Source organism: Nyctibius grandis, chromosome 2 (assembly GCF_013368605.1).
Source record: "Nyctibius grandis isolate bNycGra1 chromosome 2, bNycGra1.pri, whole genome shotgun sequence".
Lineage (NCBI taxonomy): Eukaryota > Metazoa > Chordata > Aves > Nyctibiiformes > Nyctibiidae > Nyctibius > Nyctibius grandis.
This window is the reverse complement of record NC_090659.1, coordinates 34,797,560-34,824,959: the sequence shown is the minus strand read 5'-3', so window position 1 is coordinate 34,824,959 and position 27,400 is coordinate 34,797,560. Positions and strand designations below refer to the sequence as shown.

Below are 27,400 nucleotides of genomic sequence, written 5' to 3'. Positions count from 1 at the left end.
ACATTTGCTGGGTCAAGAAAAGAGTAAGAAAGCCATCATGTGACTCCAGTCTAACAGCAATAATTTAGGCCTTGATTACAAAGATCTTGGTTTTCTTCTATGCTCTAAAGACTATTTTTGTATTTAATGACTGTTTGGTATAAACATGCTACCTAACAAAATATAGAAGAAAGTTTTGGGGTAAGGTCTGGGGGACAGGTTTGCCACTGAGAAGTGGCCTGGGATTTTCTCTCTTCTGGAGAGCCATGTTCCTTCCCTCAACATTTCAGTTCAGCAATTTTATCGATTTATTTTCTGCAAAGTTGTGTTGTCTGTCTGCAGACAACTGTCACAGCTGCAGTGAGGATAACTTGGTATCGCTGCTCCAAAACACACTGCTTGATAATTTATGGCATTCTCCGTGAGCACGAAAAATGCAAATTTAATCACTCTCCTGTCTTCCTCAGTCACAGGACAGTACCAAATCCAGATATCCTTAGATATCTTTAAGCTTAAAGATTATTTCAGATAACAGTTCTAAGCTTTAGTTAATTTTCTTTTAATTCTTTTGGACAGATAAAAAATGTGGAAAAGGAGGGCTTTAGTTCAGCAAAGTAGTAGAAAGAAACAGCTGGTTTTGTATGAGGAGGGGGTAAATATTATGACTTGAACTGTGGAAAATTTTAAGTCATGCAGCATTTTGGAAAAATGCTTGTACAGCTACTAACTTTTACGTTGCTGCTATCTATTAATTCTGTGTCTAAAAACAAAACCCCAGCTCAACCCTTACCACTGAACCACTACCAGATGGGATATGAAACCATTATACCTGGCACCAGGCTGTGTATGGCTCCATAACATGCCGTAAACGCGAAACGCCCTCTTCCAATTGGGTTTGTGGATTCTCCACATATTTAGTCTCACGAGCTGGAGAGGAGTAGAGTGACAGCTGTGAATATTAGCAAACAAGAGGTTAAAAACAAAGGTGTAATTGTGTAAGAAGGTCTTCAGGGCATGAACAGTGTAACTGGAGAACACCTAACACGGTGCTTACTACATAAACAATGCATAATAAAAATTCAGGTACAGCTGTGAGACAACCATTATGAGCAAAGTTTAATTACATATTATGATGAACATGACTTCTAATTGCTATGCAATTCATCCATAGCTGCTATATGATCCAAGTCACAGGTTATAAATGAATATTAAACTAGTTTAATAAGAACACAAAACATAATTGTGAAAAATATTTCTGGTCTTAATCAGCACTTCTGGTTCCCAGTTAACATACTAAATGTACTACAGCTCTGAAATCATGATCGATCATTTTCTATATTTGCACAAGCCATCATTAAAGAGTCTAAGTAGCTTCTAACAAAGGTAACATCTGATACCAATTTGTCTGTTTGTTACTGAGCAGGAAAATGGTACACATCCCAATGTTGTCATCATTAACCACATCAGCAACTGACAGCATTAATAGCACCATGAGGCTGAGCAAATAGGAACTGTAACATCTACCTGAAGAGCAATAGGCATCTTCACATCATAAATACTAAACCACCCTATTTTGGGTTTAGCATCACAACGTATTTATTACAATTACCTAAACATATTTAAAATTGTATTAAAAAAAAAAAAAGGAAGACCAAAGCCTACACTGTTGAAGATGAACAGCAAAGTTTAGCTCAAAACAAAACCCGTTAAAATTCCTAGCAGTTTACATACTACACTGATGTTTAGGATAAAGAGCTTATATTTTTTACCACATCTATACGACATTTAGTAGTTTATTATAAACTGATGTTTACACATATTGTTGCATCAAAGTGTAGCTAGCTCTCTTTTCAAGGTAAGTTGGAAAACAACTGTATCTCTATTATAATAAAAAAAGCTGCTTACCATAACAAAATATGTAATGACATAGAATTTGTCAAATAATTGCATAACTCATGCAGCTGGATTACCCATAATACTTCAAAAGACAAGCATTTTAAGTCTCATTTCCCTAAGAAATCCGGTCATCTCTGGGAATCACAGTCACAGTCAGTTTAACTTTGACCCTGTTAGACAACCTAACAGCCCCATCTGGCACAAGGGCAGAAGTCTCAGAGATAAGGAAATTCCCATACATTTTATGAAACCAGACAGCTGACAGAGAAGAGATCCAAACTAACATACTCTGTGAATGGTAAGAAAGGCAGCCAAAACTCCATGGCTTGCACATTCTGCTTTGCTGAAGATGATGGGCAAGCCAATTATTCAGCACATATGTAACTTCAAACTGCTGCCTCGTTACTGACTCATGCCAGCAGCGGTGTAGGGCACACAACGGCCCAGGCTAAGGTTACTTCACTGGGGTGAAGCCAGGGGACTGCTTCGACTATTGATCCTCTCGTATTATGCAAGTGAATTGCCCATACAGACACATCCAAAAGACCTAAGTATACACAAAAATAAGCTTCACTTAGTTTCACTGCTCATGTAACAACACTTTAGCTTGGGCTGAAGTACTCAGAATTTTTAAACCACTACAAACTCTCAAGGATATAAAGCTGTATTTAGTTATGAACTACAAAAAAAAAAAAAGTCTTTTTAATGTCAGACACTATTAAAAGCCTATGCAACAATGCTGGTGAGTCTACAGTTTGACAGGGTGTTTTAATGCTCTACTTGCGATATAACCAAGACATTTGTAAAATCTTAGAGAAACAATAAAGGAACAGGTTTTTATTATCACTACTTATCATATTGGTTGTTGCTTAGGTCTGAATGCTGTAAAGAGAGGAAAAATGATAAAATTCTGTAGGCTACAATATCAGATTTAAAGCATTGCCAGACAAGAATTTTGCCTGTATAAAAAAAAAGAGAATAAATTACTGTATTTTTAGAAATAAAAACTTTTGATTTGCTGTTTTGCTGGAGAACATAAATGAAATTTTATTAGAATTTGCCAACAGTACTTGTAATAAAAAAATACATGGTGTTACCTGGATAAAAAGCAAAGAAAATATTCCTGTGGATTTGAAATGTGACCACAAGTAAATCGATAAACATGAAAAGGTAATTTCTGAACAAAGAACAGAAGGCTTTAATGTAGGAAAAAGATCTTGCACACAAACAAGCCTGACGCTATCAAGCTAAAGGCATCAAATGCAACCCACAGGTAAAAGAAGCAAAACCATATCAACATCTCTATTACTGAAAATTGAGAAGCAAGTTTAAAGGCAAGAATACAAAGGGTGAAGAGATGTACTTAAATGCTTTCACGCATCAAAACATAATGTCTTTCAGAATTCCACAGGTATTTCCATAAAGATAGAAGAGCACTAGGGCTCTAACCATACTTACCTCCTCAATTTTCAGCAACTCCTTTTTGGAAGTCTCCTTCTCTGAAGAGGAAGCATAAACCTGGATAGAGAGCAAGCTCAGGCTAACAGGGGTTGCCCCCAGCCGAATTACCTAGAAACATTATAGGAAGAGATGTAAATCATTAAGTTCAAACAAAATGGCAATGTTTGAACACATCCATGTAGACAATGTTTATGTCCCCGTATATGTTTATAAGTGATATATTAAGATGCTTAGAAGTTAGGAGAAAGTTGGGGGTCAGTGTTACACAATCTAATGCTCTCAGGCACTCAAATGATAACACCTAAATTATTCAGATGGTATTTAGAAAAGTCTAAGGCTAAAGGAGACTGTACATATAAATGCTAATCTCATCAGTTTTCATCTCACAAAAAGATCTTCTGTTTTCTCTCACCTGAAATATAATTTTTGTCAACTTTCTTAGTATAGACATTAACAACATTACATTCATAATTCAAACAACTTTGTGAATGTCCATAACACCTCAATTTTTCTGTAATTAGTACCAAAAGTTCAGTGTTTTATTTCTAGTTATCGTGTGCGTCTAGATTTAGGAAAAAAATGAGTCCTACAGTTGAAAGTATCAGAACATAATCACTGCTTTCTAAGAATGTTAGGAATGTCTCCTACTTTTCTGTGAGAAACACGAATTACAGCGCATTGTGACAGATACTTGACTGTTTTTGAGTACTTCAGATTCAATCTAGTCACACAACACAATCACCATGAGTAAGGTGAATACAATTCTTCCTATATTCAGGACCTACACTAAACTGTATTTCTTAGGAGAGACTGCTTTAACTTAAAAAACAGAAGATAAAAATCTTAGCTGTGTAGCGAATCAAGAATGCACGGAAAGCATTTTCCAATAAATGCACATCCTTATTAACAGCAACATTTAACTCAAGAGCAGTTCCAATGGGGAACCTTTTAATGTCTCATATTCACGTTACTGCTCAGATAAACGTGCAGAGTTACAACAGCCTGTGTTTTGCTGTAACAGGTTACAGCGTGAGCAAATCTAACAGCCTGCGGCCACCAAACTGGAGAGGCCTGGCTCTGCGTGCGGCATCCATTCCCAGAAGTCCTGCTGCTCACCTTGCCCTAGCTGTGGTGGCCGGAGGCTTCCACAGCGAGGCAATTCACCTCGCCAGTTTGGCAAAAGATTAATCCTGAAAAAGAAGTAGAGAGCTTTGTGCGGGCTTAGTAAGTTGAACCTAGCCATGAAACAGTCTGACAAGCACCAGAGGAACTGTGGGGCCAAGGCAGAGGGGATGAAAAAGGAGAAGGCAGCAAGCCCTCCTCCTTGTCAGAAATAAGGGTACATTACATTGACCTAGCTGCTTGTGAAACTGGAGCCTTGGTCAAACCAATACATCCTTCATACTTTTACAGTGATAACTGACCTAGCCACAGGACAACTACTCTGAAACTTTGTTTCTGCCCATTGCAGAACTCTTAGAAAATAGCTTTAAAATTATCCAGACTACATGCTTATTGTATACAGAACAGCATTTGCAGCTTAGATTTCTTCCACTGCTTTGCAGGTGGAATATTTATTAAACGTAACGAAGAGACTCCTCAAACTCAAAACTATATAGTTGTCAAACTTCCCAAAAACGTTCATTTACGTGTAGAGAAACAGCACACAAGAACTAGGTCACAGGACTGCTTTTCAGAAAGACACAAGGGATCTGATGGATCAAAAGGTATGGAAAAACTTGCTTAAAACAGAAGTCTTTCCTTATTTGTATTTATGGACTCATTACAGCACTGTAACGAAACACCACAATGACCGGATCAGCTCTGTTTCACAGCCAAGGAAAGACACCAACAATCTTTAACAACGTTTGCATAAACGAAGACTTTTCACATACTGTCTTTAGCCAAGATAAAAACATGAACACCACTAACCATTAACTGTAGAATATATTTCCTCATTCTTTCCTTTTTTTCACTGTAAAACTGTTCTGTCACTGAAAAGGCAAAAATCTGAAATGCATTTTCATTCTGAAAAATATGCTTTCAGTAAAATAGTAGTTCCTGTGATTTTCTGAATGCTTAAGAATGAAACACACAGCTAGAAAAGACATCAAGACATTCTCCACTCCATTCACTTTCTTCAAAGCAGTTTACAACTTATTTAAACTGCAGCTACCAGTTACCTGAACAGCCATATTCAGTGCAAACACTTCATGTGAGCCTAAATTTCAAACAAGTCTAAAACTACGAGTACTTTGGTACAGCAACTAGTAAATTAATGGCATATACTACACTCAAAAGAGGTTAGTAGTGGGGGAGGCTTTTGAATCAAGCCTTGAACAACACAACTTCAGAGAGCCACTCAGAGACAAAGTGTCTAAAACTTAATTCCTGAACATGGCAAAAGTTTGTTAAATGAATATACATGTATCTTCTATTCAACATTTCTACAAGTGCCTCTTGCTGAAAAAAAAAAAAAAAAAAAAGAAGAAAAAAGAAAATAACCGAAGAGCAGCATCAAAAAATACTTAAAAGCATAATTCATTATGGATAACCTTTGTTTAGGAAAAAAAAATCCAGTTTACTGTGTTAAACAACAGGTGTGTTTTTTGCTGCTATTTGCCATTTATATAGGTTGAAAACTAAATGTCACCAGCAGAAACAATAAATCCAAATGCTTTACATATTTCAGATTTGTATATAAAGATGCAAGCAAACAGCAGAGCATAAGAATGGAACCACCTTGGTTTCACAAACAAGTATCAATGATGACAGAACTACTCGTACTGAAAACAACATCAAAATACTGAAGTGCAGAGATTTTCCAAAGGCTTCATACTTACATTTTAAACAAAATGAAATCAACCACTAAAAGTGCAAGAAGAATCTCTCCTTAAACGTGTTGTTCAAGCTATACTGCAATGGTCTTCTACATCAGTTAAGTTTAAGGGACAGATACAACCAGTACTAAAGTACCATATATACGCACACACTAAAAGGTTTATTCGGTAGTATGAAAGATTAACCATTCCACTTTCTGTTTCCAATTCACTTTAAGATCTCATTTCTTAATTTTGTATTAACCACGTATTACTAAACCAATTGTTTTAGTAAAATTTTGACTGAGCTGTGCCTTCAGTCTGCTTGTCTTACAGCTATTCAGTTGATACCAAAAAAGTAGAGCCGACATTCTTCTCTCTATGCAATGCTCTGCATTCACTTTAAGTAAAAAAAGGTATTAAGTTTATTCCTTTCTCTAGCTGAAGAGGTCAACTTTATCTGTAGACACTAGATCACTCATGAGCAAATTCCTTCTGAAGGCTGGAGGGAAAAAGACTCACATTTCATTTTCCATTGTCTTGCTTTACTGTCTTTCTCAAAGTTCTTAATTCTTAACTAAAAAATGCCTCTGGAAAAACTAAATCCCGTATCAGTTCTCACTACAAACAGAGGGGAACAAAGAGCTAAAGGTTAACTAGAACTTTTGCCTTTTTTTCCTCTTGTCTGTGGTTTCTCAGTTTGCTTGTTACCGTTATAGTCACCCTGTCAAAACTGGGAAAGGAAGAATTAAAGGAAAAAATTCTTAATCTTACTTTTGTGAAGGCTGGTATTTGCCCTAACATATGAAGCTGATTCATTTTCCTCTTCTTTTTCCATTCTTCCTCCTATCTATCAACAAGACAAGAAGCCACCTTTCCCTTTTGCTCTTAGAGGCAAAAAAAATAGGTTGGCCTGAAGCACTGGAATCTGCCTAACCTCAATGGTTGTATAAAAGCAGTAGTATTATGCATAGTACCTAAACCCACAGCTCCACACGTAACCCCTTTACGGACAATTCAGTATCACTTATGGAATTCTCAATGATTCTGAGACAAAATCCTTACATAGGAATTCTAGCAATTGCCCCTACATTAAAGTACAAAAAAAACCAAAAACAAAAACCAAGATGCAACAAGAGTAAAGCAAGCATAGGCTGCTCAGCATATCAATATATTGATACATTATCAATATTTGACAAACAAAAAAGGTACAAAGAGAAGAAATGTCAAGAATCAAGTGTTACTGGGTTTAAAAAAAAAAAAAAAACGCTTCTTGAGTAATCATGACAATAAATTGACTGAAACATACAACTTGCTTTTAGCCTGAAGGGATCTGGGGCTCTTATCAGAGGCAAAGACCTTTAAGGCAATATCCAACTTAAGCCCAATCAGGCACGTTCCCTCCTTCTCACAGATTTCCCTGACAACCCACACGCAAGAAAGGGAGACTTCCCAGACGAAGACAGTCACAACCGCACGAATCCAAGCTCTGCAGTAACACTAACTCACAGCTCCATGCTGCTGTACCCAAGAAGTAATTTTAAAAATAATGAATGTGGTGTTTGTGTGTTTCTTTTTGTGCAACACGGATAGGGCATGCAGCTTTGAAATATTAAAAAGAGAGGTTACGCGGCTGCAACAAGCGTAAAACTTAACAGCTTGTGAGAGTTATGGAGAAAATACCCTGGGCACAGCTGGCACCAGAGAATACAGAGTTTAGAACAGTTTTAGCTGGAACGCGAAAAAAAAATCATTCACTGGTAACAACATCAGGGATTCACTACCGCATCTCATTGTTACCAGAAAATAGTAACCAAGAAAACTCTAAACCAAATGATAGTTTAGAAAGCTGACACTGGTTTATTGCAGCGCTGGGTGCATGGGGGATCTCTCCTCCTAGTATGCACACCGAGGGACAAAAGCACACTCATTATATACATTATAGAAAAATGAATATTCATACAATTCCAAGTAAAGCCCACCTATTCCAAGAAACCTTATGCATATGCTAATATACTATGTAATTGTCTTTGCGCATGCATACTAAATTGGGGAAGGGGTCTTGGGTGGTCTCCGGTGGTCTCTAGTGCTCGTAACCCCCCTATAGTTATGCTGTCCGCTGTATAACTCCACTTCTGCACAATCGTGGTCGGGGTCTTTTTGTTGACACATGCAGGTGGCTCCAAGGAGAAGATACTGTTCTGGTTCCTACGGGATTTATCTCTACTCCTGGTGCCAGAGCTATGAATCAAGTCATTTAAGACACTACAAAGATGTTGTTCACAGTCTTGCTTATCTCTATCTCTACTCCTGGTGCCAGAGCTATGAATCAAGTCATTTAAGACACTACAAAGATGTTGTTCACAGTCTTGCTTATCTCTGGCCCTTCTTTGTAATTAGTGGGGAATTTAACAGAGACCTTGGATTCTTTAAGACTAAGAGCAAGCAAGAATCAGTGATGACTATAACTCTAAGTGTTATCAGTCCCAGAAGCAGACCCTATCTACAAAACATGCTTCATAACGTACCATTATTTTAGCTGAAAGGAAAATTGCTGAAAGAAAAGTTGATTCTGTCTAAAGGTTACACAGAGTAGGCCTTTTAGGGCCTACTTTGAGGCTTACTTTTACTAAACCGTCTGGTATCATCGACAACTGGGTAACAAAAACCTGCTTTAAATTGGGAAGCGGGAGAAATTGGGTGGGCCCCCCCCCGCCCGGCCCCGAGCACCCGCCTGCAGGGCGCCTCAGCGCCGGGCCCCTTCGGCCGCGCTCCCGGGCCGCCCCCTGCCGGCCTCGCCGCACACGGGCCGGCCCCAAAGCGACCGCAGCCACCCTGCCGCCTCCGCGGGAACCGGCGCGTCCCGCTACAAGGCCCCGAGCCTGCGGCGAGGCCTGAAGAGAGAGTTCGCCGCCTACCTCCTCCCGCTCCCGCTCCCCCTCCCTGTCAACGGAGCGGGGCTGCAGAGGGACGAGGAGAGCAACAGTTTTACCTCACCTTGAACATGGCGGCGCCGAGCGTGAAGCACCGGCCGCGTCGCTGCGTTTTGACGTCAAGAAAACCCAGCCCGCCGCGGGGGGGGGGAGAGGCGGGGCCGCTTGAATCGGGCGCCGTGGTAACCTGGCAACGCCGAGGGGGCGTGGCCTCTGCGCCACGTGGCCCCGCCCATCACCCGCCGGCGACGAGAACGGCGACAGCAGCCGGCGGGTGACGGGAGGCGCGTTTTGAATTGTTTTTTTTAAGTTTGGACTTGGATCTTATTTTTAATTATCGCTTACTGTCCGCTGGAAGAAGCTTGGCAATAGAAAATATTTTAAATTTCTGTATCTACGATGTAGGAACACCTCTTTAGAGCTTAATTTATTGAAAACAAACAAAAAAGTGAAGTGCCGGAGCGCTAAAAAGCACAGACACGCTGTTCTTCAGACCTGCAAGCACGACTCAGTGTGTTACCTTGCAGCCTTTGTAAAGGATATCCGGATTCAGGAAAGCAGGAGAGGGGCTTTTTACAAGGGCAAGTAGTGACAGGACGAGGGGTAACGGTTTTAAACTGAAAGAGGGTAGATTTAGATTAGATTTTAGGAAGAAATTCTTTACTTTGGGGGTGGTGAGACACTGGAACAGGTTGCCCAGAGTTGTGGATGCCCCCTCCCTGGCAGTGTTCAAGGCCAGGTTGGATGGGGCTTTGAGCAGCCTGGTCTAGTGGAAAGGTGTCCCTGCCCGTGGCAGGGAGGTTGGAACTAGATCTTTAAGGTCCCTTCCAACCCAAACCATTCTATGATTCTGTGATTTTCAGAGATGTCTCAATGCCATTAGAATTTGGATGGGGCTAGAGTATGGAGATCAAGATAGGGCTCCGTGCCTTTCTAATCTTAAAATACTGAATTAAAACCAATAAAGCTACCCCTTTCTCCGTATCTTAACACTTCTTGGTTTCTGCAGGCTGGGATATGGCATCTCGAGCTCACGTGAGAGAGCTGGACAGGAGCAAGTTCTTTTCCACTCACATCTGCTGCGAGGGAGGGTCTTATATATACATATGCTGACTTGTTACTCAGTGGTAGAAGAATACCAGAAATAACGAGTACTAAATTCCCATCAGCTAAGATAAACCAAGGCAATATTGCCTTCTGACTTAAATAATGGGAAATCTCATATTGTCAGTTCATTAACTGCTGCTTTGTTTCTTCAGATTTGCTGGTCAGCACTTTCCACCCTTTGTTGTGTTTAAGATCTTTCGCAGCACTCAAGGCCAAGGCAACAAATACATTAGCAGAAAAAGAGTAAGCCCATCAAATGAGGTGACTTACTTCATGTTCATGCATCATCATTTTCTGATCAGTTACTAGGATCTTGGTGATTGTTACTTTTAACATTTTGTAAGGTATTTATCCTCATACTTAATCTTGGTCACATAACACCACATTTCAAATGCAAACAAGTGCCTTGCTTTTACTGAATACTGTTAATTTTTAGGTAGCAGTGGAAAATTACCTTGAAGCTTAAGACACAAAGATACTTGAAAACATTAGTCTGTATTCTCTGTTTAGATTAACTATTATTTATGGAAAATGCAGGTTCCATAGGCTGTGCCATACGGTTGCCATCACAGTTTTGTTGGGAGGCCGCTCCATCAAGACCTGGGGTGATTCAGGCTGCCTAACTTTTGAAACCTCATAGGAGCCTCTGCTACCTGGGTATAGACTGGATGTAGACTGCACCAGAAGGTGTTCACAGCACCTGAATTCTGCCTTGAAGTGTGCTGTCACCTCCTCCTTCTCCCTGGCACAGGGAGAGAAGCCTACACTGCTAATATACACCCATAAGAACACCAAGAAAATAACATGGATCCTCTCTTTATGATTTTTCTCAGGTGTCCCCCCCCAGCTTGTAGTAATTTAAAATAGTTAATATTGCTTTTAGCATATGAAGAATAGCACTCCAATAGTCCTGGAAAATTTTATCAAAAAGAATTTTTACATAAAAGGTAAAGTACCTGTAGAACACAGTAGCAAATATTTCACTGGGAAGGGTATTGTGGAAAGACAAGGTACACACCCTCTTATAACCTTAAATTTTCTTTGTGATGATAGTTTTTATTGTTCCATCTCAAAAAAAATCCTACATTTCTTTATTGCAGTCTCTTTATAGACCTGATAGAACCAGCTACAGCAGGAACAGGTATTTTCCAGACCAGGGGATGTTTAACTATCACATTGTAGAATTGGGCGATGCTTCTCAACCAGCTGTTTGTAAAAGTAGCACAGAGTCCTCCTTACTTGTTGGTAGACTGGACTACTGGCAGGAGCAACGTGAGATGAAGTACGAAGACTTCAGGTTTGTGCCTTTTCTTTTTAAAGCTTTATTGTATTTTTCTGCTGTATTTCACAGGCAGCAGCTGATGCTCGCAAGTTAATGGGGTATCAGAAACACCATGAACAAATGGTACAAGATCAGCTTCAGTACCAAACCCACAGGATAACAGATGAAACAGATGTTACTACAACGAAAGACAACATGCATGTAGGAAATGTTCTCCAATGTTTTATTACAGGTTTGGTTACGAAGATTCCCTCTTTAGCAAGGAAGAGTTATATCTAAAACATACAGAAGTGACGGATGGGTGAAGAACACTAATGGGCCTCTCCCACCCTTGCATTATGCTTTTGGCAGTTGGCTATGTCAGTGGAAAACAAGCAGCCAGGGTGCGGCAAATGTTTGTGGAAAAATGATTTTGCAGTATTTTATGGCAGCTTTGTGAGAGCGTGGAGAGTGATCGGGTAGTTTGCAAAATAGTCACATTTCTTGATGTATTTTATTCATCCTCAAGGAATTAGAGACAGAAAATTTCCCAAGCTCAAAATGACAGGAAAGCCCACAAGAGGAGTGACAGCATTGAGGTGAATAATTTCATTGAGGTAAATATTTCCTTTAGAAAGCTGCAGCTCGGAGAAGCTTGAAAACATTGCCACAGTTCATAAACTATGTCAGCTCAGGCAGAAATACAATTTAAGAAAATTGATCTCTAATCCTTTGCCTTAGCCATCACAGTCTGAGTTTTCATAATATTGTATTAGATTGCTTATTCACAGGGCTCCAATAAACTGAACTTTCAGTTGTTAAGCAGCTTCACCTAACGCCGTGAGCCTGGCTTTCTAAATGCTCCGCACAAGGAACGGTTGGAGGTGACATGTCAGGTATACAGCTTTTCTAGCTCAGTCTCCAAAGCACAGGATCCATTTCTCATGTTCCCATCACTTTTAGCGCGTATTTGTTAAACAGCTAATTGAACTGCCTTTTACAGGGGTATGTGATGATGGACCTTTCCCAGTGCCTTTATGAAGGGAGTGTAGTTCATATATTCATAAGAAGCCTATTTCACTCTACTTTATTCATTCCTTAATTTGAAAAAAAAGAAGGGTTTTGAACAGATTTTTGTATTTAATGATACTGTTTTATTTGGAGTGAAACTTACCTTGTGCTTTCGCTTTTCATACATAAGGTGGGTCGTTTTTCAACGTTTGTCAGAGGTGCTATTTTGGCAGCTACGTGGTCTGAAGTCATACATTCAGAAAGTAAATTAAATGTTAAGGACAGGTGTCATTGTAGAGCTCTTCGTGCTCTCCCACTTGACCTACCTTTAATTGCATCAAAGGCATTACTGTGTTCACGTCTGGGGCAAACCAGTACTTGAATTTCAGCGCATGCTGTCTCATCAGCTTTGTCATGTTCTGACAACATCCAAAACACACTCGGTGCTTTCCAAATAAAGATCCTATATTCTAAGACAGGGGACAGGTAGAAGAGAGAAACGTATCATGCAAAAACCCCAGTGTAATCCAACTGAATATAGTTTCACTTTTGATATCGCCATGGTTAAACACACAAACATTCCTTCCGTAATCCAAATCTGTGACTTCTCACTGTAGCCATCAGTAGCTCTAGTTCCACATTTTTCAATTACTCCCTTCCAGCACTGACAAATTATTCTTCTGTTAACGAGTTGTTGATACTATCAACAGAGATGTCAGCTAACGTGTGGTGTAGCAATCATCTTTTAAAGCATGGATATATGCTACGAGTAGCAGTGAGAACTCAAACACCTTTTTGCTGCCCTTAAGCGCCCATTACAAGTCCCACTCCTGTCAAAATTCAAATGCATCTCAGATTTCAGTTGAGATTGCTACATTTTGGACATCAACTGAGCCTAAACATGAAAGGTCTTGCATCTGTTGCCCGTCTCTTTAGGTATTTAGTGCATCAAATCTTTTTAACTTAAAAAATTATTTTCACCGCAATCCTTAATTCCTTAGCGAGGAGATGTGACTATCTTTACCTCATTTGCCTATATATGTATTGACCTCGATATCTACATTAATATGTATATATATTAAATGTAGTACCTTATTTACCCGAAGGACAGTTTCTAGGTCTACCAAATAATTTCTAATTAAAGGCATGCATTCCTTCTTTAACTGTGCTGCCTCTTTAATAATTAACAGTGACATGCTGAGCTTACTTTGTTACTTATAACTGACTTTTAGGATGATCATTTTTGAAGGGTTTTAATTTCTATTTTATTTTTTACCACGGCACATGATGCAGCTCTCCCATGAATGAGAAGTAGAATGTATTACATGCTTACTATATATACATATATCATTACATGATTATTACAGTCTATTACTGAAGGTGTTCAGTGTCTTCCTTTTTGCTGTTAGGAAACTGCATTTTAATATTTCTAACAGTACCCACACACACTTGTAAGAGTGAGAGGAGTTACAGTGAGGTCCATGGGACTTTCCACTCACACACACACAGAGACCTACTGGAAAATGCAGCATGTACCACTACATGCTGTGTAACATCTTGCACGATGCAAGTTAGCTGGTCCTTGAGAAACAGGCAAAGATTTGTGTACTTGAATAGTGAATCCTCTACTTACGTTGTCAGTTAACTCTTGGCTTAAGCTCTGACTTGCTTCCCCGTTAAGCCCCTAGGCTGGGGGCTTGAAGCCTTCCAGGATCCTAGGGACCAGAAGAGCAGCAGACCTTTCTGCAGGGATTTATTGTGCAGCTTGAACAAGAAGGGAGACAGAACTGAGCAGCACACGAAGAATCATCCAGATTTCTTCTTCGCTGATGCTGCCACCATCATTTGATGTAATAGGAGAAGAGCGTAAGGGAAAGCCTTTATTATTTTACTCCTAGAAGGCAAAATCTGGTTTCATGGCTTTATTTGTTCATTCTAGAGTGACACCATTTTTGAAAGGAAAAGTCTGTATTTGGCTTTTAAATATTTTTCTTTTCTAGATCTTAATTTCCATACAATTCATCAGTCACCTCTTCATTTTACTCTTATTGGCCCACTACAGTGTCCATGCAGCCAACATGTTGCTCTTCTCAAACTCAGCAGAAGCTAGCAAAAATGAAGAGGGTGTATTTGATTAAGAGAGAATAAGAGGTATGAGGCAAAACTGGAAGCAAGATGCCCTTTTCAGGACATAATCCTGTGTTTCTGTGCAGAGTACTCATTAACCAGGAATACCTACTACAGTTCCTTGCCCTTTCGTACCATGGCATTTGTTCAGGCTGGTTTCGTACCTTTCCGTTCCTTTGCCTCACATTCATCAAGAACCATCACATCTGGTATCTTCAACTACCGCTTCCACTCTGGGAACATTTTCCACAAGGGAGTAAAACCCAACCCTACACATGTTTAATCCTGAAGTGCATTTAGGAAACTCTAAGACATGTTTCACGGGTCTTTCATAAACACTAATGAAAACTGTCATCTGATCGTTTCCACCAGTGATCCCTTATATGTTTACCATGTGTTATCACCTACTACTTCTAACAACATGAAGTCATTTATGTTTTTGCCCCCACACCCTGTGGAGGAGGGCTATGGCTGGCAGCTTACAGTAGAGGAACTGAAGGGGCACAGGGTAGTGGTGCACAGACTGACATTGTCTTTACTTTTAACTGTCTCTCTCTCGCACAGCCTTTGAAATTACCTTTCAGTCTCCTAAATTAGTATAATATGGTGCTGGCACAAGTAAAAAAAAAAAAAAAAACACTTTAGCTTGCTTTGGCAGTTTTATAGATGAGAATAATGTCACATTTCTCAAGTGTGATTGAATAAGTTCTTACTCCTGTATGTCTGTAACATTGCATGGTATTATACAGGTACAGAAACGGCATGTTACAAATAGGAGCGACTTCACTGAACATCAAGAGATGGCAATTTCATGAACTGAAAAGCCTGATAATCAATCCATTGCTACAGAAGAATGGGAAGATGAAGCAGGTATATTGTATGCCTTGTCCCATGCATTATCTCTGGAGGATATGGATGATTTCCATCCACAGAAGATGCATAAATCTCAGAAGGCACTGGAAAACTGCAATCCCTTCTAGCCACTTTAATGCATTCTGCCCTGCTTTGAACAAGGCAGCAAATCTGAAAGCATGGCTTCCTATATCGGTTTAACATGTTTAGCAAAATATACGTTCTTGTAATTAATTTTTACCATGGGAAAAATAAAAATCTCTGCACTACAAAGCTAGGACAAAACTAAAACTGAGCAACTGTGATCATTTTGTAAGGTTCATAACTTTTGCAAAGTACAGCTGGTTGCTTATTTGGGTGTTAACAATTTTGTACTGAGATTTCTTTGGCTGGAGTATTTAGTTTATTTAACTTATGTAGAGGTCAGCCTCACTCCCCTTGTTTTCAGAGAACAGCAGTGAGCCAAAATCCAGCTCTTTCAGAAATCAGCTCTAACACTTCCAATAAGGTTGTTAATTGGATCAACTCCCAACTTTAAGACTGTGAAAAGTCATTAAATTAAAAGCTATAGTTTAGATAAATATCATCACCTATTTTTTTTCTGACTACATAATTCTTTTCAGCGTTTTGGATAATCTGTCAGGAGAAACAGTGAAGAAAAAACTATTACTTGACAGTAACTCTTCCTGATTGCAATAAATGAACTGAGAATCAGGATGGGGAAGAACGGTTTTGCACTCTAAAACGTCTTCTTCTGAAACTTAAATTTTCTATGTTTTGGGTTTCATTATAATGCTAAAAATTATCATTGGAAATTAAAACAAGTTCTTGGTATCAAGTTGGCGTCTGTGTTAGATAAAAACAAATCCTTGCAGAACTACCTGTAAGAGCTAGAGGAAGAAGTGAGAGCATGTGTTACACAAGGCAAATCCCATGGAACATCCCTCAACCAACCAAGGATACCCAAATCAGTAGAAGTCCCTCCTGGGAATAAATTAGCCAACAGGGCTTTCCAACAGGCACAAGAACAGCACCGCAATTTCTTGCTTTCCAGGAGTAAAAACGAAGGCCATCACTACACCAACACAGGGGAAAGCGCTAAGGCCATGCCTTGCATTGACACCAGTGTCACCACCACAAGCACAATCCCATGCATTTTGTATGACTTCAGCAATCTGGGAACGTAAATACAAGAGGAATACATTGACCACCTTGGAATTTCTCCCCTGAGACTGTGGAAGTTAAACATGGGAGAAATACTTTGTTTCAGTTAGCCTGATGCAATTCTTTTGACAAGGAAGGGATGGAAAAGCCAGAAAGTCTCATCAGCAGTATTCAAATACATATAAACAAACCCATAGCACGCACAATTCACCACAGGAGATAAAGTTTCTCACATAGAAAAAGAATCATATGGTTGGTGTAATGCAAACTTGTGAGATGAGGCACATGATGAAAAAAAGCAAACAAACCAATGCTTAGAACATGCCTGAGGACATATTGAAATGGGTGTGGGAAAGGAGGCTGCCAGTTTAGGCCAAAGACATATCTGTCTGGTAAAAATAAATAGTGCAATAAAAGAGTTAAGCATTAAAGCCATCTGTCTCACTAGAAAACAACTATTTTTTTCAGCACCATTTATTGAGCAACATTTATCCATAATATAGGAGAACTGCTACCAAGGGTGACATCACCAGGAGACACATTTGATAGACATCAGATACATGGTAAAAAGAGTATTTTTTAGTTCCTCAAGTACTACATAGCATCAGTCTAGAAGGCTTGGTGCTCAGCATTTGATGCTTAATGCTGGCGTTCATTCCAGTGGATAGATGACTGAAGAGTCACTGGGTACTTCAACAGAGATCATGATGAGGTTTATTTTTACCTGTAAACATCACCTAAAGCACCTGTCAGTGCAACTAAAGCATCGAATGTAAAAGTGGAAAGTGTTAATGAAAACAAAAAATGAAAGCTGTCTTTACACATATTCTCTTGAAAGAAGGAAAATTTTGCACGTGCCAAGAAAGCTGCCTGGCACATGCCAAGAAGGCGCTCGGCTTGAAAGATGACATTGAAACACCAGTAAGACTTGACAGGTTAAAGGCTGGGTGGGGGATCGTGTGTCCATGAGTATGTTATGAACTCAAAATGTACACAACTTGTACAGAATCTGTGCAACACCCAAAGTAACAGTTTTCCTTTCCATAGTATGAACCTGATGGAATCAGAAAAGAAAAAAACATGAAACCAAAAACCCAATCTGTAACAAAGGGGGAACATCTGTTGAAATAAGAATTTCAAGTCAACAAGGGTAGACAACTTATACCAAGGAATCTGGAAGGAATTAACTGAAAAAAACCTCTTTGCCAAACTAACATTAATTTAGTATTGCACAAAACAAGTGAACACAGATGACTGAACTACTGCCAAAAAATAAGGCCACGTATTCCAAAAAAGGGAAGAATTTGGTATGAGCAACTATGAACCAGTTAAAATGTGAGAGCTCTCCTTAGTGAAATAACGGAACCATTATTTGAGATTCCTAATCAACTACAGAGGTGCTAACAAGTAAGTCAAATCGGCCAGTGTAGTGTCATGGAAGAAAGGTATTGCCAAAAATACAACCTGGCTCACAGAGAAGGGAAATTAAAAAGGTGAACAAAAATAATGGTAAATAACATTTACAGTGGGGAAGGATTGCTGTTGTCTCTGCTGTATCAGTCCAATACATTTGGTCTCCTTTTGAACCAAAAAATTGGGACACATCACATTTAAAAGAGGCCCTTCCTCCCATGACACATCCCACTGGGACCAGCACAAATTCATCCACAGCATCCTCTCATTTAACAGTACTACTTAGTGTAGGATGAAGTCAAGTTACCAAGGAGAGAGGGGGGAAAAAAAAAGTTACTTCATGCAAATAAAGTTTTAAGTCATTTGAGGTATTAAAATAAAATGCTATTTTAGAACTCAATTTAAAAAAAAAAATAGGCCACAGTTATTTTCAGACATTCTTGATAAGATTTTTAAATCAGGGGCTTCGATCTGACAGCAAGAGAGTTGCTGAAAAATAGTGGCAGAGAAAAGGAAAAGTGTGGCAAGGGACTGACAAGGAAGGCTTTCATCAGACTGCTTGAGAAAATAAGATCATAACCTCCTGTTTCACCTGCTTCCACTGCCGCCCCCGCCCGCCACCACCACCTTCTTGGTATTGAAAGTTGTTCTGATACTTCGATCCTGAAATGAAGTTTCCCCCTCCTGTTATGGGAAGCGTTAAGCAGTATGACTTGGACTTCTGGCACTTTGAGGTCCAAGCGTGTGATGAACGCACGTTGTCTCAGAGCCCTCACTCCTGTGTATTTGATAGTGGGGAACAGCCTCTTCTCCTGACTGCTGACTAACACCAAAGGCTGGCTTTGGTTTTCGGTCTTGTACTTTAAATTTATGCCTTGACACTGAGTTACAAATGTAACGACAAAGTAAATTCCAAACATTATTTCAAGCTTGAAATACAGAGCAGACACATGAATGCGCTACAGTAATTAAAATTGGGAAGATTGTAAAATACAGCTAAAGATATGAGCTTGATGCTATATAAGGACATCCAGCTTTTCTTGTTGGGATAACTTTAATACAACGTTGAAATATGGCAATACATTTTTGAGGAGTTGCTTAACCGAGTAAACTCTGAAGTCCCGTAGAAATTAATGCAGGTCCACTACACTTTCAGTATTACAAAGTTTACATGAGAGTGTTTAAAGATTAAAAATATTTTATTTACACTTTTCTTTATACACATTTTACACATTTTTTCAGTTTAAAAACCAAATAGAGCACATATGCAAGTCTGAGCATACTGTATCCATAGCTAGGGAAAATTACTTTCTGCCAAAAAAAAGACAAGAAAAAAGGCTTTAAAACAGTTAAAAAGAGGCAATTCTTAAATTATTCAGAGAAGTTTATAGCAGCCCTGGGGTAATCATTAGACAGTTACTCCAAATGTACATATGAGGTCATATATATTTTTTTTTAATTTTCTATAGGAAAAGTATTTCCAATTGCTAGACATAAACACAGCACAGTTTGAAAATAACTTTTCCTGTTAACTTATCAAATACTTAGCAAATACATTCTTTTAAATACAAACAATCTGATATTGTACACTGGAATCAAGTGGGATACTATAGTGGAATTGCAATCTCCAGCATATAATAATTTATTTTAAAAAGATCTACAAAAATAACAATATATAGGGAAAAATATTTAAAATAAAAACATAGCTCACTCTTCCCCCTTGACCTGTTCCCAGAACTGACATAAAAGTTAGGTGGGTCCCACTGAGGTAATAAAAGCTCCCTAAGTATAGATAACTTTACAGTCCTACATAATTTTCTAGACTTACACCAAGGTTTTCTACCAGAGCCATAAATAAAAACTACCATCTGCAAACAGAAGTGGTTTTCCCCTAGCTACCAACTTAATATTAATCCAAAGGTATTTGAAATTGATCTTTGAACGTTATTTTTAAAATACTATATAAACATTAATTGAAATTTGGGAAGTGAAAAAAAAATTTAGTAAAGGGAAATCCAGGAAAGCTGTGCTCAACACAGGTCAGTTTTGCTGCCACCTGCCACATACAACTATGTTTTATGATGTTTATCCACACGAATGGAAATTTTAAAGTTACTCACCAACTTTCAAAAATAGAATACAGATGCAAAAGTAGTCATTAGTATTTATTTTAAGCAGCTTCAGATTGTTTCACAAACATTTAAATCTCAAAATGCTAGCTACAGGACACCGACAAGCTTTGTTTTAAATAGATTACAGGTGCTTTCCAGTTATGTTCTTTCCCACTCTCCTTCAGTGAGCCCTGCCACATATGATGGACCACACTTGAATATTCAAGTAACTTCAACAGGTGTATTTTTATTAATGGAAGGAGAGCAGGATGGATGTTTTCTTTGATACCCTCAACCCTATAAACACTTAAGCACAGGTTTAATAACATTTGTGCTTTTATGTTTTAAGTACCATACAGTTTTCTGTTGTCTTTATATTGGACTGTTCACATATGTGAAGTGCATATTTGAAGTGTTAAAATAACCAGGGGCCCAATTCACCACTTTTTTTTTTTTTGCTAAGGAAAAATGTATCAAAAAGGCAAATCACCTCTACCAATGCAACTCTTTGTAAAAAGACTTTGTCATACAACTGCTGACACAAGCCTGAAGTTTAAAGAGCTGTTATCATCTCCCCATAATGCCTACCCTCCTTTTGCAAAAGAATGGACATAATGAGTTAAGCAATGTTTTCTTTTTAAACCGATTTGAATTTATACCTGCTGAATTTTATCCTTTGCTTCCTGAGTGTCAAGTGAAGCTTCGTCCCTGATACAAGTAGTTATACTATCAGCATGAAAAAACACAGCACTTGGGTATGTAAGGCAGGAAGTCCTCAAGAAAAAACAGCTGCAAGTCTCAAAAAACAGAGAAATATTGAAGTCACAAACCCTTAGAGCCAGTTGTAACAGAACTGCTATCACACTGCAGAAAGCAGGGCACCCACACTTTTCAAAAGAAAGTAACATAAAAGCAGGTTGCCGGGTAGCTCATACGCTGCCACTAGCCCCACTCGCTAGCAGCGCTTTCTGAAATAGCAGAGCCTTTGTAAAATCAAGTCCTGCCTTCCTCCAGCTGAATCAATGGGGAAAAAAATTTCAAAAGGTTTTTTTTCCACCTAATACCTCCTACTATGAAACTACCATCAACCAACACTTTGTGGGGAAGAATAAGCTATTTTTTCCTTATGCAGTACTTTGAAAAAAAATTATCTGTCCCCTAAAATCAGATATAACAGGAATGTGGAACAGGAGCTGACAGTGTCCAACCCCTCTACAGGAGCACTATGCTTTTTGTGCATTCTGGCTCATTTGAAAACAAAATTTGCTCCCAGACCTAGTTGCCAAATCAAGACATGAATCTGATACATTTTTGCTATAAATGTGAAAAAAAACTTAGACTGTAATTCACTATGTCCACGTTTTTAAGAAAAGGCAAGTACAGTTGCTGTTTAAAAGCAGGTCATCTGTTAAATTTTAAACATGTGGATGAGATCAGATTTGCTGGCATTCCATTATGAGTGGGGTGGGAATAGAAGAAGAAACTCCTCCAAACTGCCTAATCAAAGATTGTAACTTACCTTTTCCTTGACAAATGAGAGGCATTTAAATGTTTTTAAAACCCACATTAATCTGATCATAATGCTCAAAATTTGATAGTAACAGGCAATTTTTATTAGCCAGTTTTAGTTTTAAACACCAAATTATCTGGAGCTAAATATTAAAAACAAACACAAAACAGAAACTTTCAATTAAAAAAAAGAAAATATCCCTCTGATATATAAAACAACAAAAATAACTGCCTCAAAAGTTCCACTGCAATGGAAAATAGAATGTAAGCTAATTTTATATTTTATGTTTGAAACAACAAAGCACAGTAGAAAAGTAAATTACCAAAACATTCTTGCATACCCCCACATGTTCTAAACCCAAGCAAATTCCAATCATTCCCAATGCTTGAAAGGTTACAGTCAGCTTCTCAAAGGAGACACAACTTCAGGAAAGCAAAAACCAACAGTTCAAGTTAAAATTTGACAGAATAATTATTATTACAAACCTGAACAAGTCTTTCAGAACTGGGCGCCTGAAGATAAATATGAACTTAAAAGCAGAGCACCTAAAAATGATCTGGTTCTTCATCTTTCAAGTGTCAATACTCACCAACAACTTTAGTGGCAGTTGCTTAGCACACAGAACTTCAGAAGGTGCTTAAATGCAGCCTCAAAAAAGTAACTTGAGACACTCCCATCCTTACCACTATTTTTTTAATAAAGACTTGGCTTTACTACACCTGAATCATGGAAGACCAGATATCCAGAACCACGTCCATTCCCCAGACTGGCCGTAGATAAAAGCGAAGTACTCTGTGCTATACGTAACACACCCATGAAGGCCTACACAAGCAGGGTTAGTTTTTGCTGGCCCATAAACTTGTTGAGAAGCAAGCTGGTGTCAAAAATAATAAAACAATTAAAAAAACCCTTGTATTTTTCTTGTGGCCCAATATTCCATGAACTATGTACAGCAGAACCTTTTTACTTGCACACAGGCAGCACCTACTGCAGTCAGTTTATCTCTGCACCCATGCAGGGTAATGCACACACAAGTCTCACAGTGAAACTGAGGTTTTAGTGTAAGCCATGCTGGCTTTAAGTTAAGCTATTAAGAAAGTAAATTAGACTTCTAATTCAGTAAAGTGAATTTTGATTTTAAAAGACTTAAATCTAACTGCAAACTAGTCTGCATCAGAAAGCTGAATCAGTATTTGGTCCAGTCACTACTGGTGTAAGTAACTTATCACTACAGCTATGGCAGCTTACATTCGCTCTGTTAAAACATAGGGAAAGAAAATACTCTATCAATAAATCATTTCTAATTTAAAAAAAAATCTGCTGACTTGCCACATAGCTCCAAATCCTCTCATCTCAACCCAGAACATAGAACTACTACAAAAATACGAAAATACAAGTATGAGGAGTTTTATATGTTGTTTTAACTTCTATCAATTATTTCAAACTCAGTTTAGGCAAGTAGGTGTTATGTTTAACATAGGAAATTTAGGGTGATTTTGGTCCCTTTGTAAGTGCATTCTTTTGAACTCCCTGAGTACTGTACATTCCTTTTCTACAGTGATTTCTGACTGGAAGATGCTGAATAAAGTGGTTTTGCATCGCTGCATATAAAGTAAAGTCTATTGCTTAAGTGAAGCACAGCAGCCTAAGATTTTACAAAATATGCAGGTGCATGTTCCAGCATTCCACCCCTACACAAGTGAACTAAGTGTGAGCCTTCAACTTCTCCAAATCTCTCCTTTAGATTCTAGAAGTGGCTAATTTAACAACATTAATCAGAATGTAACTACTGTTATTATTTATGTCTTGGCAGAGAATTCTTCCCAATCTGCTGTCAGTAATACCTGCAAGTTAACACAATGGCATTACTCAAAGCCCTCTTGGACCACACATCTCAATTCAGGCACTCTGAGGTCAGTAGCTATAGTTGTGTAGGTTTTTTTGTAAAAGAAACATAAATGGTACTAACCATCCAACCACCTAACTCCACATTTTCAAACACAGTAGTTCATAGCAGTCGATAATTAAAATAATAATAATAATAAAAAAATTATACCACTTCAACACGAGTACAAACAAAATACTCGTACTGAACTACGAGTACAAGCAAAGTACTGAGAATAAACTGTAGTTTATCCAGTTCCAAAAATAACTGTGGGTCAAAGCAGTGCTGAGCATTTGCTTATTGACATTTTCCATTTTCATAAAAAAGAAGACTGGGCAGAACATTCAAACACAAAAGAAACTCAGGTAAGATGTGTTCACTTTTTAAAAAATAATTTATAAAATAACAAATTATCAACAGTTCATTATGTAGCATTGATATAAAGAGTTTAAAGTTACTGAATCAATCAGTATACACTAAAGATAAGATACTTCAATACCAAATGAAGCCTCCAGTTACTTAAGAACTTTGAATTATTTAGCTCATTAAAGGATAGTACTATACCTTAAATTCAACAGATATGGCTGAATCTGTGCACTAGTTAAAATATAATATTGTAACTGCACATAAAAAGATGTCTTTATGTATAGTTTTTACAGTGTATGCATGTGTGTGTATATATTTTTTACTCACCACCAAACACAACGCAGACAATAGAAGGCAGCATAGAAATAGTGTTTTGAATATAAAAACATTTTGTTTTCAATTTGGTAGAAAATGTGTAATTTGCATTTTGGTAGACTTACTGGTACTACTATACAAAACCAGGAAAAAGGTCATGCAAAGGGGTTAAGATTATTCTTCAACGTACATAAGGGAAAACAAAAACACCTAGCAGATTTGAGAATACTTTGCAATTAATGTGAAAAGCATCGAAAAGACAACATAAAATACAGAAGTGGTTTAGTTTTGTTCTTTTAAACCTGGTTGTACCCTAGAACAGATGATGAGCTTTATTTCAATGCTCAATAAAAAAATGAAAATAAAGTCTTTCTTTCTTCCACAACTATTTTGTTGAACTCAACTGATTTCAGAAGCATGGTGGTATAATGGACATTAAAATAAAAAAGAGAAGAAAGTATTATGGACATAAAATGTAACAAAAAAATAAGCACACTCAAAAATATATTTTTCTTTCCCCTACTTACAATTATGTTTGTTAAAAAAAAAAACAAAGCTTTTACAATATCAGACCAACTATTTGCTTTTTTAATAAACTTTGTAAGTACTCTCCCTGTACACCCTGTTTTTCTTAAGCATTTAGCAGTTGTTCTTATACACAAGGTAACGTCTCTGAAGGAATTCAACTGGTTTGTATTTTTTGACAAATTAGGTATAGCCTTTTATATTTCATTGAGTTGGTCATTCTGTTTTAGCTGCAACGTCTAACATGCTCCAAAACATATTCAGGGAAGTGCAAGCTGCAGACCTGTAAGCCATCCAGCTTGCACGGCATCCTCGGATATTCATCTTCTTTCCATTTGTTTTCCTCTGGATCAAAGGTGAGAATTGAATCACTGTAATGACCATTGTAACAAAGGCCTCCAAGAACCATTATCTGTTTGTCCAGAACAGCTACACCATGACCACTTCTTCCAATTGGCATAGAAGCCAATATAGTCCACTGATCAGTATCTGGGTCATAAACCTCTGTAGAAGGACATCCTTGAGACTCAAAGGAGGCCCTTAGGATCACACAGACACCACCAAAGACATAAAGCTTACCATTATAGCAAATCATTTTGTGAAAGCATCTTGCATAATTCATCTTGCATTTGTTCTCCCAACAGTTAGTGACCACTTGAGTTCTCCTTGTTCGCTGCTCTACTGTCCCTTCTTTACTGGGATCAAACACACACACTTGCTTAGAAGTTGAAGATGATGTAATTCCACCAGTGATATACAACTTGTTACCAAGCACAGTACCTTCATGTCCATATTTATTGACTGGATAGGGATCCACAAATTCCCATTTATCTTCAGTAATATCATACCGTTCAGTTGAGTAAAACGTTTCATCCCTGGTTCTCCCAGCCACTGCATAAACATACCTCCCAATAACTCCAACAGCAAACTCGGAACGTGGAACAGACATGTCTGCCATTCGTAACCAAGTGTTCTGTCTTGGGTCATATCTAAACACTTTGGATGAAGCATGAAACTCACCGTCTGGCCCCAGTTCTTCCCCACCTAACAGGAACACAAAGTTATTCACAATGGCAAGGCAGTCTGGTCGTAAAGGTACTTGAGGACCCTCTAGTTCCCACCAGACCCTTGGTTTGTGCAAGAGAAGAATTTTACTGTTTACCATACTGTGTCCTATCATTCCTCTAAATACTGCAGTCTGGGGTTTGGCAGAACGAATTTTGTTCGATTTCATTTCCATCAAAGGCTGTTGGTGAACGCTATGAAAGTAATTCATGGCTTGGTCAACCTCATGTCGCAGCTGCCGGGAGTATCGATAAAACTCTGATGTTTTTACCTATGAATACATTTAAAAGATATTAAAATCCTGACCAAGAGAAACAATCCAGAAAATCTAAATGACTATGTGTCATTAGAAGATTATTTTACTTAGTTTCATTCAGGCAGTCTTGACAGCAATTGCATTTGCACATGGAGGGTTAATCTAATGTACTGTTATCCAAAATCCAGAAGGCAATTTAGTGATTAACAGCAGTGACTAACATTTTCAGCAGCATACTCACATGTGGAATTTAAGCCGGAATTAGGCACAACTGAAATCCCCAAGTCTAAAAATCATTATTCTTTCTCCCCCAAAAAGCCTCTGTTCACCTTCTGCTTAATCCATGAAGTGCATAAATTAAAAATACACTATTTTCCTGGTTTTGAAAAACACTCTACACACCCATTCTGTGTTTACCAAGGTCTACCCTAGTCTAATTTCTGCTGAATTCTCACAACCAAGACCAAGGAGGTATTCCCAAATGCTAGGCTCTGCTCACAGGGCTATTTAATTGGGGTGGAGTGGGAAAGGAAAGTACCCATACCCCTTCCTTCAGAACACATGATCGCACTAACCACTTGTCATGATGGTTACCCCTCTGTGAGTCTTCACATGTTAACAAACGCCTTTAACACAAGAGGAAAACATCTCAACCTATAATCCCTTGGTTGTGCATTTATTTGGTAAATTGTGGAGGTAGGTTTGAACTTCCACTTCCCAAGTGGAAGTCACAACCTTTGAATTACCACATAGTAGTGAAGTGCTCCTTGGTGCCACCTCAATTTGAAAAGAGCTACCCCTGCTCAGTTTTATTGGAGTTGGTGGCAGGGGCAGGGGGAGGCAGGGTGGTGGAGATCGTAAGAATTTACCTTTCCAGAACCCCTCCTACTATCTAAGCCAGTTTAAGTTCCTGAGACTGGTCCTGAGACAGTACCAAATTTATTTTAATAAATCTAGCTCCAGGCAGCCCTCAGGTCACCGTGTGATTCTCTTCAAAGAGGCTTCACTCCTCCTGTACAGTCTAGTCTAACACAGCAGTCTGAATTACACTTCTAACACAAATAAAAACTGGCTAGATAGTGCCAAATCGACAAATGCTCTATCAGATTTGATCCTAAGTTCCAGTTTCTTTCCAATAAAATTGAATTGCTTTCAAACACTCCAAATGCCTTTAGTTCCCACCAGCTCAAAAAAGCAAAGCAACGCTCTGAAAAAACATCAGGCCACTCTGAAATTTCAAAGCAACCACAAGATAACATCAGAAGCTCCTAGTTTTCAATATCTGTTCCCCCAACTCCTCCTATTCCCTGTGTCAAGGGACAAAAGCCTGTACCACCACTTACC

General features: G+C 38.4%; 2 protein-coding genes across 5 annotated transcripts in view; both read right to left on the bottom strand.

Annotated features, from left to right (window-relative positions):
- Nucleotides 1–9,211, bottom strand: part of APOO (apolipoprotein O) — a 35,977-nt gene extending 26,766 nt beyond the window's left edge. Inside the window, exons 1-3 of the mRNA XM_068395550.1 lie at nt 9,153–9,211; nt 3,334–3,444; nt 809–928 (exon numbers count right to left, since the gene is read on the bottom strand). Of these exons, the coding sequence (XP_068251651.1) occupies nt 809–928; nt 3,334–3,444; nt 9,153–9,161 (240 nt within the window). The 5' untranslated portion in view covers nt 9,162–9,211. The remainder of the gene's footprint in view (nt 1–808; nt 929–3,333; nt 3,445–9,152) is intronic.
- Nucleotides 9,212–19,203: 9,992 nt separating this feature from the next.
- KLHL15 (kelch like family member 15) overlaps nt 19,204–27,400 on the bottom strand; it is a 29,702-nt gene continuing 21,505 nt past the window's right edge. For all 4 annotated transcript variants that reach the window (XM_068425567.1, XM_068425566.1, XM_068425569.1 and 1 more), the window contains one exon: nt 19,204–26,071. In XM_068425567.1, coding sequence (XP_068281668.1) covers nt 24,962–26,071 — 1,110 coding nt within the window. In that variant the 3' untranslated portion in view covers nt 19,204–24,961. The remainder of the gene's footprint in view (nt 26,072–27,400) is intronic.